The 12,183-nt window shown below is 58.5% G+C and overlaps 1 protein-coding gene across 2 annotated transcripts in view; it reads left to right on the top strand.

The window, feature by feature from the left end:
* The first annotated feature begins 4,813 nt into the window (after positions 1-4,813).
* Positions 4,814-12,183, top strand: part of GFRA2 (GDNF family receptor alpha 2) — a 98,386-nt gene continuing 91,016 nt past the window's right edge. The window contains exons 1-2 of one of the 2 annotated variants that reach the window (XM_004270619.3): positions 4,814-5,957; positions 11,021-11,335. In XM_004270619.3, coding sequence (XP_004270667.1) covers positions 5,918-5,957; positions 11,021-11,335 — 355 coding nt within the window. In that variant the 5' untranslated portion in view covers positions 4,814-5,917. Of the gene's footprint in view, positions 5,958-7,162; positions 7,314-11,020; positions 11,336-12,183 lie in introns of those variants that run through there. The other variant, XM_049711566.1, reaches the window with a different exon arrangement.

The following is a 12,183-nucleotide window of genomic DNA, read 5'->3' on the forward strand; positions in this document are numbered from 1 at the left end:
CTGCAGAGAGGTCTCTGAGGCCCTGGGGAGAGGCTAAGTAAAGCCAGATTCCCACCTCTTGCTGGTGCCTACCTCTAAAGAGAATGATGAAACCCGGGAGCACAGACCGAAATCAATTAGAGAAATCGATGCCCCTGACTGCGGTATGCATTGCTTTCCTCCTAGCCTGGTCCCACCCACCCCGCCCCAGCAGCCCTGTTCACTCTTTGGGAATCAGAAGCCTTAGTTAAATCCTTGCTGCTCTCCATTCCCAGACTAGTTCACTCTGGCCAGGCTGGGCCTCAGGGATCTGGAGTGGCCCCTGTGGGGAGGGAAGGTTGGTGAGTGGGTCAGCCTGCCATTAGGAGGGGGGACAGGGCTGGAACGGGCCTGGGAAAGCTCATGGATGATCATGACTCAGGCCCAGGGCACTGAGTTGGACACTGTGGCACGTGCCATGGTAAGACAGGATCCTTTCTAGGCTTTAGATTTGAACTCCAAGGATTAGGCCAGACGAGGCCACAGGAAAGATAAAAAAGAAATTTCAATTCTCATGATTTCTTTACTCTGTTGCCGGACAGGGCAGGGAGAAAGGGGGTATCTAAGATGTTCTGAATTGGGACATGAAAATTTATAGCCTGGAGAGCTGTTACTTTGATTATTTATTCAGGGCATAGAGGTTAGCAGGGTGGGGGCTTGGATCAAATCCTGGTTCTGCCACTTAAAACATGACCTTAGGCAAGTTATGTCACCTTTTTTTTTTTTTGCCTCAGTTTTCTCATTTGTAAATTGGGGCTATTAATAGTAACTACCCCATAGAGTTATTATAAAAATTAAAGGAATATCCACATGTATCTTGCCATAAAGTTGGCTACCTTGATTATTTTTTCCAATGACAAAGTCTGAGAAGTCAGGACTGTCCCCTGGCTGGTCACTGTGTGAGTAGAAGGTAATTCCCCTCTTCCTTGTCCCCTGTGTTGAAACTATCACATCTTGCCGATTCATCTCTATAGAGCCTCTGACAACCCTCTCCTCGTGTTCAGGCCCACCACTACTTCCTGTTTTGGACCCTCATTATTTCAGGCTGAGGCTGTTAAAATCGCTTCCTAACCCATCTCTTGTCTCCATCCTTCATGGAGCTGTCAGATCAATCTTCTAAAACACTGTTCTCATGCCACTGGCTTGCTCGAACACCTTCAGTGGCTCCTAGGGGAACAAGGGCTAAGCCTTCTATGCTTGTCCTCCACCGTACCTCCCGATCGGACCCTCCAGATCTTCTCTGTCAGGCCCCTCCCCACGTGTGCCCTTCGTTCCTCCCAACGCTTGGACTGTTCCTCAAACCTTTCCTGCCACTGTGCTTGACCTATGCTGTCCCCTCCCCAGAGTGCCCTCCTCTGTGCTCTCCCAGACTCTACCATCCTTCCAGGTCCATCTCGAGTCCTACGTCCCCCTGTGAGTCCTCCTGAAGCCCACGGGTACTAACCTCTCCTTCCTCTCACTTGGCCCCAGTGTGCCTTTGGGCTGTTCGCTCTTTTCATGGGTCCCCGATCTAACTCTACCTGTGCACGCTTCTGTGGCAGGGGCAGTCCTGCTCAGGACCGTATTCCCCACAGCCCTTGGCACTGTGGTGCGGGATCCAGTAAGTTTGTGCTGGTTGATGGCATGTGGGAGGCCCTGGGTCAGCTGCTGTGCCATGGCTGAGGGCACCTCCGCTTGCCAGCTCCATGGTTTCTGACACATCTTAGTTGCACCTCCTTCTTTTTATTCCTGGTTGGATTTTTCTCTCTGGGGCAAGGGAATCCTCAGCGTTCTTTGCTCCACAGAAGGAAAAGAGGGGATGAGATTCTGCTGGGAGTAGCACAAGTCTGGTCTGTTGAGCCGTGTGGCTAATGAGAGTGTGTGTGTGCATGCGTGCATCCTCGGGTAGGCCTGCAACCCTCCCCCCTTCCACTAGTCCTTCTGCTTCCCTACTGTTCTTCCCCTCCAGAGAATCCACTCCACCAGACGACTAGACCTAGAGAGAAGAGGGAAGGGGAAGAAACTAACGGCCCGAGTGTCCTTTCTCCCTCTCCCTGCACATTATAACTCCCGGATCTGTGATGGCGGACGGGCCATCTTGGGTGGGCTCATCTACCCATGAGCTCAGCTGGGATGGGCCCTTAAAGTCTGAGAAAGGGTGTGTGAACGTGTATCCGTGAACCTAAGGGCAGCTGTTTGCACCTCCTGGGAGTCTGTCTCTTGACCCTCTACAAAGCTGTCTCTATTTCCCTTGAAGCCCCATAGCCTTTTATCTCTGGTGTTCATTTGCCACTTTGGTGTTTATGCCTTGTCATACGTTCCGAATTCTTCTGGATCCTGGAGGAAAGGGGTGACATTTTACGAGCAACTTTCTAAGAGTCAGGCATTTGACTAGCTGCTCTGTGTACAGTATCTCATCTGGACAAGGTTGGGTTTTTTTAAAAAAAATCCCCGTTTTATAGATGAGATAACTGAGGTTCAGAGAGATTAAATTGTCTATGGCTAGCACATGTCCATCTGTGTTTCCTCTGTAGATCCTGGCATGGGGCAGGGGTGTGTGCATATGGGAGATTCTTGGGAAATCATGGGGTGACACTTGGACTCTGCCATGTCTAAGGGCAGTTCAGGTGGAAGGTGGGTCAGCAGAGACTGAGGTGTAGTGGGAGATGCTTGTATAGACAGGAGGGAAGAAAGGGCCCAAGGTCAGAGGGCCTCATGGACACAACAAGGTGAATGTTGGCCTGGCTGGTGTTGTCCATTGTCCTTGTGACGACTCTGTGATCTGGAGTCCCTGAAGGATCTCAGCCACTCACCTCCTGCTACTAGATTCCCCCACTGCCACCGTGGGAAATCAGTGGGCACCACCCCTGGGTGTTCATCACTGCTTTCTCAGCAAAGCTCCCATACATGCTTCAGAGAATTTTCCTTCTTATGCCCAGCCAGGATTAAAAGAAAGTTATAGAAATTGTTTTTGAGGTGGGGGAGGTAGAGAGATGTGCCTAGCACCAATTTTGGAGCCTGGAGTAGGGCCTTGGGAGAGGGAAAATCCGAGGTGGGATACGGAAATGTGGGAGTGGTGGAGGGCATTTGGGCAGCCAGAAGGCCCAGGAAGTAGGAGAGGAGAGGGGGAAAATTTATTCATACCAGTCTCCCAGCCTCCAGCCTCTGATCCAAGAGTATAATTCCTATCAGGTTTTCAACCCTTAACCTAAACTTTTCTGAAGCCGGTTCCTAAAGTCTCCCAGCTTTTGGAATGAAAATGTGAAGTCCTTTCCTAGAACTGAAGAGGCCCGTTGGAATGGCAGGGAGGGCAGCCCCGAGGGGACTTTCCCCAGCTCCAATCCCCAAGCCTTCCTGCCCCAGGTTCTCCACTCACTGTCTAGGGCCACGCCTCCAAGCGGGCACCACTCAATGGCAGGGTGACAGGATGGAGCGAGGGCTGATGCCCAGGATGGGGCAGATGTGAGGCGTTCGGAGGAGACCCTCAGCTCTGCGCTTCCAAGGCTGGAGAAGCCGCGTTCCCGCCTGAATCCGCAAGATGGAAGTTGCTCCCTCTAGCTTTTCCACTAGCGAAGGCTAGGCTGCAGGTTTTGTAAGTGACCCCTCCCTTCGCGCCCAGGTCCATTTCTAGCATTTACTCTTTTCCAGAGTTTTGTTCATTTAAAAACGCATCTTAAAATGCACTAACACCTACTCCTTCGATCCAGCCCAGATCCGGTTTTGGGTAGCGCGTAAACTTTACGAGGCACTGTGTGTACCACGCCCCGGCACTTCGGGTGCGCGCGCAGAGCTGAATGTGTGCGCGGGAGCCGAGGGATGCTGGGCAGCTCTAACGCAGCTGAGGACGTGTCAGATGGCAAAGTGAAACTGGGGTACCCGGGGTGCGTGGGTGTGCCCGCGCGTGTCCACAGCCCACCGTATCGCCCCCTTTTGTCGGAACGTGTCAGCAGTCTCACCTCTCCTTCAGCCCTATCCCAGCCAGACGCTTCCTTTTTGGTGCTTCTGAGCGTTTACTGTAAATGCCGTGACTAACGCACGCTGGTGAGCCCGGCCCGTTGACAGATGGATCAATCGCCCCCTTCCCGGAAGGGGGAGGGGACCCCACCCAGAGCCTAGGAAGCGGGTAGCTGCCTGCTGCCTCGGGAGAGCCCCCCGGAGCCCAGCTCGCAGCCTAGCGCCGGCCGCCGAGCCTGGCGCGGAGACCTGGCCCGGGTCGGTCCCGGGGCGCTCCCGCCGGGGTGGGGTGCGAGTCCCCTTCCCCGATCCCTCCAGCGCAGTTCGGGCAGGTTCGCCGGCCTCCGATGAGGGGGTCAGGCCGTCACGGCTCGGCAGACTTCTTCCCGCACCGGAGGAGGGAGACAAGTGGGGAAGGGCAGTCTCGAAGGGCTGCGACGCTGGGGCGTATAGGGGGCGAGCGCGCCGCGGGCGTGCGGGGAAAGTTCTCGAGCTCCGCGCGGAGAGCACACGTGTATGCGTACGCGGGGCTCGACCGGGGCAGGCAGGCTGCGCGGGGACGCTGGGGGCTGGCTCCGGAGGGGATCCTTCTTCTCCCTAGCACCTTCGGGAAGACGCTCTGCCTCGGCTCGCTGGCCGAAGGACGCATCCGCCCGCGGATAGTGCAGCCCCCTGCCCAGACCCTAGCCACCAAGCAGGGTGTTTTTTCTAGCGCCCTTCCCCCCACGGCCCCGGGATGGCTCGGGCGCCCGGCACTCCACGCCCTTGGGCCTCCGCTGAGCCTCCCCAGGCCTCAGTGAGCCGGAGGCCGGGGCGCGGGGGCGGGGGCAGTGGGGGAATTGGCGCGCGGCGGGGGAGGAGGAGGGTGCGGAGGCTTTGGTGGGTTTGGGCTGGAGCCCGAGCCTTTGCCGGGGGAGCCGGTCAGTTTCCGGCAAGGCTGCAGGTCAATCCGGGGAAGGGCGGGCGGCAGACCAGAGGGAGACAGCGGCGGAGCTCTCCTCTCGGCCCACGTTCCTCGGCGCCACCGCCACCGCCTTGTCGCCGCCGCCGCCGCTGCAGAGTGTCGCTGCTCCGCTGCGCGCCCGCGCCTCGCGCCGCCAGCGCCTGGGAGCCCGAGCGCCGAGCCCCGGGCGGAGGAGAGGGGCTTGGGTGCGACAGCCCCGGCGAAGGAGCCGAGAAGGGGGAAGGGGGCGGGCGGAGGGAGGAGCAGGGAGAGGGAGAAGGGGGAGGGAGAGGAGAGCGAGGGAGAGCCGGAGAGAGCGGGAGCAAAGAGCGAGAGCTGGGGAGAGGAGAGGGAGGGAGAGGAGAGAGAAAGACACACGCACGCAGAGACACACGGTCACTGGAATTATATTAGAAAAAAGTGACACGAGCAAGGGTTAGCGGGAGAAGATTTTTTTAAATCTTTCCGTCGTCTTGTGAGAAAGAAGCGACTCCGGTCTCTGGTCCTCGAAGCTCCCGCTGGTTTGTTCCTAGGCGCTTACACCCGTCGGTGGATTTCTTTCTTATTTGCGCTTTATTCTGACCCCCACCCTCGCCGCTTCCTTCCAGCCCTTCGCTCTCAGATCGCTTCTCCCCCACCTCCCCAGTCCCCTCCCGGGAAGCGCAGGGGAATCGGACCCGTGGGGACTCGCGCCTTCCCGGATGAGCTGAGGGGAGGGCAGACTTGAGGACCGGCTGTCGGCTTGGAAAGCAGACATACATCCGAATACGTGTATATTTGATTTTAGTGGGCAAGGGGGGCGTCGAGAGGCCGCCCACCGCCCTCCGTTCCACTACCTCCTCCAGCCAGAGGCGAGAATCGCAGGACTCAGGATCTTCATCGGGTGGACTAGCTGGGATCTCCGCATTGGATTTGGGGCCGATTATCACTGCTTGGCTATTATTATTATTAATATTGTTATTTTTTAATCCAAGGGAGAAAGACTAAAAACAAAACAAAACAAAACTGTGGGATTTATTTAACATGATCTTGGCAAACGCCTTCTGCCTGTTCTTCTTTTTAGGTGAGTATCTGCGGGTGGCGAGGGCAGCGTGTCCGCCGGAGCCTCGGGGGCTACGCGGGCAGTGCGTTAGAGCGCTGGCGAGCAGCCGGGAACGCGGGGGGCGAGCGGGGCGCTGGCGGGGGACGGACCGGCGGGGAGAGCGCGCGGCGTAGGGGAACCGAGCAGGGCCGGCGGCGAGGATGCGGGCGGAGGGACGGGAGCTGGCGGCGAGGATGCGGGCGGAGGGACGGGAGCCGCGGCTGGCTGGTTACGCGGGGGATTGGCAAGGAGACTTATAACACCCAGAGGATCCCCGCGCACACGCACGCAGACACACACTCGCTCACTCACACGCAGTGATAGCGCTCATTTCCCTCAAAATAATGGGTTCAAATTGCGGCAACTTAAGGAAAAAAAATAAAATCCAACTCTTGATCTGGAAGAGAGAAGGGAGGGGAGAGGCTCAGTGTCGTGGAAAGGAAAATCATGCCAGTCCCACCTTTCCCGGCGGTTCCCTGAGTCGATCGTGGTAGAGGACATGGGTTTCTCCAGGAGCTCCCGGTTGGACATCTGTGGGGGCAGCCCTGGCAGCCACCCCCCACCTGCCAATCAACCTCTGGAAAATGCACCCCGCTTCCCACTCTCCGAACCCCTTCCTAGCGGCTCCACTCCCTGGAACACTTTTCAAGTTTCTCCCCACCGTTTGCCCTCCCTCCCGCCCAGACCCGAGCCAGGTGGGTGGGCGGGAGTGGAGTGTTTCTAGCCGCTGTTCAGTGTGTTCCCTTTGCCACCTCTGGGGCAGGGGACCCCATAGCTGGTGGGAAGAGATGGGAGGGAGGCCAAAGTTTGCTTCCTTGGGTGAAGAAGGAGAGGGGTGAGGGGAGAATCCTGGACTGAACAAAGACCACTGCTCATTCTGTAAGCCCACTCCCCCAAGGGCAGCGAGCAGGAGCTGCCTGGTGCCCCTGAACCCCGGCAGTGTCTTTTGCACCCCGAATTACCAACCCCTCATCCCCTTTTTATGCTACACAAAATCTCAGCTGCTTGGGAAACAGGGGTATAGAGGGAGCATTCTTGGGGGTGGAGGTGAAGAAAAGTGGGTGTTTGCAAGGCTGTGTGCTAACCAGGAGTCCCAGGCAAGGCTGCTGCCCCAGTAGGTGCTCCAGAGAGGGAGCAGGCTAATGGTATGTGTGTGTGTGTGTGTGTGTGTGTGTGCGCGCGCCCGCACTCTCTGAAGGAGCACACATCTGCTTCATTGTGAGTACTGCTCCTGCCACCCTGGGCTGCTGTGTAGCCAGCGGTGAGCCAGGTTGCCCAGATGGGTCACGAGGGCACCCTTTCCCTCCTGGAGGAGGGGAGAGGGGAAGGCCTGGGGAGGTAGGTGCAGATTCCGGAAACACTTGCTGGGGGGTGTCTAAGAAGTATCCTGACTAGGACGGGGGCTTCCAGTCCCATCGATGTTGGTTGGGGCCTGGGCCCTTTGCCAGTTCCCTCCTCTTCCCCCTCCCACAGGCATGAGTTCCCCAGGGGGCCAGGCTGAGCTCTAGGGTGTGGCCTTCACCGTCCAGCCTCCCGAGCCAGAGGTGGCTTTTCTCCGGGCAGCTTTCTCGGGGTGGGAGGGGCTGAGGGAGGAGGCTGGGTCGGTGCTCCTGGCCTACTGTGCTCCTGCGGCCTTTCCCGGCAATCCTCTCTCTCTGAAGGGGCTGTTACGAAACCTGACCTTTTCTCCTACTGCTGGTTAAAAAACGCAGCTTTTTGGGGCCAAGAATGAGCAGGGCCAAGAAGAAAAGAAAATTGTATTTCAGGAAAAGCAGCCAGATTGCTTGCTCCTGAGCTGCGCACACCCTGGGCCGGCAGGTCTTCCGGGTCTCCGTCCCCCGGTGGAGGAGAGCAGTGCCAGCCCGGCAGTCACCTCCAGGCCCAGCCCCCCAGGCTAAAGGCAGGCTTGTCCCAGCTGAGGAGCCTGAGGAGAGACTGTTCTCCTGTGCATGTGTAGGGGGCCCGTTCAGAGGTGTCCTCCCAGGTGTCTGTGACCCTAGTGTGCGGGGAGTTGAGAGCAGGAAAAGAGCAGGGTGCTGTCGGCATCCTCTTTGGTCACAGCCTTTCAGTTCCCTTCCCATGAGAAGCCCCTTTCCGAAGCTGGGGTGTGAGGTTAACTGAGTGACCACAGGGCATTGAAAGGCTCTGGGTTAGGCCAGTCGAGAACAAGGGATAGGTTGGTGCTAAGGACATTTCAGCACCAGGGCCCTTTCCTGGCAAGGAACCCATAGTTGGGAGTTTGTTGGAAATTCCACTTAGGGGAGAGGCTTTTCTGGAGCTTGAGAGGTGGGGGGCATTTTCAGTGGGGGGCAGAGTGAAGCATGTTCCTAGGAGCAGGGGCCTTCGGTGCGCCCCTCCCAAGGTTCTAGTGAGGTCTGCGGCTGGAGAGGCCTTTCTGGCCCAGCCTGCCTGACCTCCAGTGTTGACAAGCTCAGGGAGAAAATGAGCTGCGGGTGGGGATCAGGGCTGGTCCGAGGGCCCACCTCTCCCTGGCATTCTAGCTCTTGCGGGGCATTTGATGCACGAGGGTGGCTGTAGTTCTGTGTGGCCTCTCAGTCCTTCTGTGTCTTTAAAAGCTCTTCTACATGTCTTTGCTTTCCTTGAGGGATCTGAGTTTTCTCCTGATCTAGAATTTGGAAACATCACCAGGATACCTTCCAACCTTTACTCTCCTAGAATTCTTGGCCAAAGGCACCGAGTTGCCATGACGTCTTTCTCTGGCTGGGTTGGTTCTGGGGGTCATGACTCCGACTAGAAGAGTCAGGGAGTTTGGTCGGAAGTTGCACTGGCCCTCCTACAGAGCATTTCCCTGCCTGGGAGCTGGCAGGATGAGGGAAGCCCAGGATTCTATAAGGATCGTCCCTTGGGGCTCTAGACCTCACCTGTAGGGCAGGGAGGAAGGCTCCTTATTGCCCCAGTTCCCTAGGCTAAGGTCCTGACCTTTAAGCCTGGGTAGGATGCCCCTTTCTCATTTTACCTCTGACAGTGCAGCCTCAGGTGATGCCAACGGGGGAGGGGAGATGCCTGCTGGGATGCTGGGGTGAGTGGAGTCAGTGGAAGGCCCAGGGCTGGGCCGGTCTTGAGGCTCCAGCAGGCTGGCTACCTGGCTGGCTAGGTGGGGCAGCAGGTACCAGTGAGGCTGGGTCAACACAGCTGCTCCTGGGTGGCCCAGATACAGCCGAGTCCTGCTCAGAGACCCAGGACTTTGCTGAAGCCGGGCAGTAAAGCTGCTTCCTGGGCCGGGTGGAGGACACGTCTCCACCCACATCTGGGCAGATGCCCCACTGTCCATGACCACATTCCATGCTGGTTTCTTCAATGGTCTTGTCCCAGCCTGGCCACAGCCTTCAGCTGCTCCTGTCCTGAGGCAGAGGTGTGGTCAGGAGGAGAAGGGAAGTCTTTTGCTCTGGACCCTGAGGGCTTCTCCAACCCAGGCCCACCCCTTGCTCTCCTAGTGGGGTAGGCCTGGCCCTCCAGGAGCCCATTCCTTGATTCCTTTCCCCTCGGCACTCAGTCGGGAGTGACAGGCTCGCGGTGCAGCACTCTGCCTCTAGGTGTCGCTGTCTCCCTGTGGTAGCTGCCCCTCGAGCCGGGCCTCCTTGGGGAAAGGAGTGAGAAGTGGCGGTTCTGGGTAGAGATGGAGGGGATTCTGTGGGATTGGGGACAGGGGGTGGGGGTGGGGGATTTCTCCCTAGGATCTTTTTATGTTTTGGGGCAGGATGGAGTGGAGAAAACCCCCCCAGATCACTCCTTGAGTCTCGGAAAAGCCAGTGTTGGCTTTGGGCCATGGTATGGTTTTCTGTGGGGCAGGATCTGAGTGAGGGGCTTGGAGAGGACCCGGAGACCGGGAGGAGGTCTGTGTCCAGAGGAAGCCGTTCTGGGAGCTTGCTTTTGAAAGGACCAAGCGGCCCTTTCTTTCCCTGCCCTTCCCTTCCCCTCCGAATCTCCTGACTTGACCTCTTCCCTTCCGAGGACCGTGGGTTTGGACACTTGAGGCCGTGGGTGAGGAGGGTGGGCTGATTCCTGCTTGTTCATCGTTGGGGAGGCGAGGGGCTGTGTGCGAGGCCATTCTGGAAAGAAGAAAAAAAAGGGGAGACAGAGGGGAGAGGGTTTCGGGGAGGGTGGGGAGGAGAGGAAAGAAAGAGAAAAAGAAATAGGGGAGAGAAAGGGAGAGAGACAGCCCGATGGAGAGAGGGAGAGAGGGAGGTGTGTGGGGGTGGGAGGTGTGGTGGGATGGAGTTGCTGGGTCTGCAGCATTTTCTTTGGCGGGGCCTGGGGTGGAACTTGTCCGTAGGGTACGTTTTCTGTCTCTGGCTGCACTGTGGGACAGGAGGGTGTGGAGGGCTGAGCCCCCCTGGAGGAGCGCCTCCTTCTGGGCTCAGACCATGGGGTCATGCTTGTCTCTCCCTGTCTCCTCGGGAAGTCTGGGGACTCAGAATGGGTAGACTGGGGGGTTAGAGGGGGCATTTTCGGCCTGCGTGTGACCTTGAGTTGTCATCTCCCTTCTTTGGGCCTCAGTTTCCCCAGGGTAGAATGCAGGGGCTGACTCCGGCCTCTAAGAGGCTGTGGTGGATGGACCTCTGGCTGGACCTGAGGTTGCTGGGAGGAGGTCTGGGTGCTCTGAAAGTGAGATGCCCCCTCGGCCCACCCCAGGAGGCCCTGCAGCCGCCAGCTCTCTGCTGAGGCTGTGGCATCCTTCTCTGGCTTCCTGGCATCTTAGACTGTCTGTGGTCTTGCTGGGGCCTCTGGCTTTCCTGTGCTCCTGGGCCCAGGGCTACGGAGTGGAACCAGAAGAGAGTCTGGTAGGACCAGGGCAGAGGGCAGCTTTTCTCCTTTGGGTCTGAGGAGAGCTGGTGGACTCTTGGGACCCTTTAGCAGCCCTTCCTCCGACCTGCTGTCTGTTGGGGAAGGCAGCCTTGAGTCGGCCTTGCTGTGCCGAGTAGAATGGGTGTGACTTTCCCAGAAGGGCCCAAGCCCCCAGGCCTGCCTCTGGGGTCGGAGACTGCGGCCCTCATTCGTGCTTGTCTTCCCTCCCCACCACCCAGACGAGACCCTCCGCTCTTTGGCCAGCCCTTCCTCCCCGCAGGGCCCCGAGCTTCACGGCTGGCGCCCCCCAGTGGACTGTGTCCGGGCCAATGAGCTGTGCGCGGCCGAATCCAACTGCAGCTCCCGCTACCGCACGCTGCGCCAGTGCCTGGCCGGCCGGGACCGCAACACCATGCTGGCCAACAAGGAGTGCCAGGCGGCCCTGGAGGTGCTGCAGGAGAGCCCGCTGTACGACTGCCGCTGCAAGCGGGGCATGAAGAAGGAGCTGCAGTGCTTGCAGATCTACTGGAGCATCCACCTGGGGCTGACCGAGGGTAAGTCCGCCCCCCGCGATGGGAGGCACGCTGGGGATGGGGTGATGGGAGGGCCTCCTGGGGCCCAGGTTCAGCGGGAGGGCCTGGTAACGGGGCAGAGTGGCCACAGCTCTCTCTCTCTCTCCACCTTCCAGGGAACCTAGAACCCAGAGCAGGTAGCTGCCCAGCCTAGGAGGGCAGCTGTTGTTGGAGAGACAGACGAAGGAGGAGGTGGGGAGGAGAGACGGTGGGGTGGTGGGAGGGGAAGTGAACCGGGGCTGGTTGGACGGCCGTGTGCAGTGGTGACGAGAGAAGGTGAGGCAAGGGTACCCAGGTGGATGGACAAGTGGGGACAGAGGAGTGAGAAGGGGTAGGCGGCGTGAAGGGGAGCTGTGAGGTCTGCACGAGAGCAACCCAGCCCTTGCCGCTCCCTGCTGCCCCCCTCCTGCCTTCCTGCTCCCAGGAGGCCTGCCCTTCAGGTGGCTTCCTGACCCCGGGCCTGGCCTAGGCACCTTCAACAGAGCTCTGAGCGGCGTGAAGGCAGCAGGTCCCACAGCCCTGGGCAGGCCCGCCTCCAAGGCCCAAGGCAGAACCTGTAAGCCTTTCCCCGGACAGCCACCTTCCCCATTTCCTCCCCCTCCAGACTGGGGTGTGGAGGATTTGCTGGCCACCGGGGTCAGGCATTCACTTATTAATGCAGCAACTGTTTATTGAGAGTTTACCAGCTGCTAGGCATTGTGGCAACAGTTGAGAACAGCTGAGGCAGCCTCTGCCTTCATGGAGCTCATGGTCGGGGGGGATGCAGAGAAGTTATTTGGTGACAGTTATCTGTTATTTGGTGATGTGAGTGGAAAGCACTGGGTGCTACG

This window comes from Orcinus orca, chromosome 6 (assembly GCF_937001465.1).
Source record: "Orcinus orca chromosome 6, mOrcOrc1.1, whole genome shotgun sequence".
NCBI classification, from domain to species: domain Eukaryota; kingdom Metazoa; phylum Chordata; class Mammalia; order Artiodactyla; family Delphinidae; genus Orcinus; species Orcinus orca.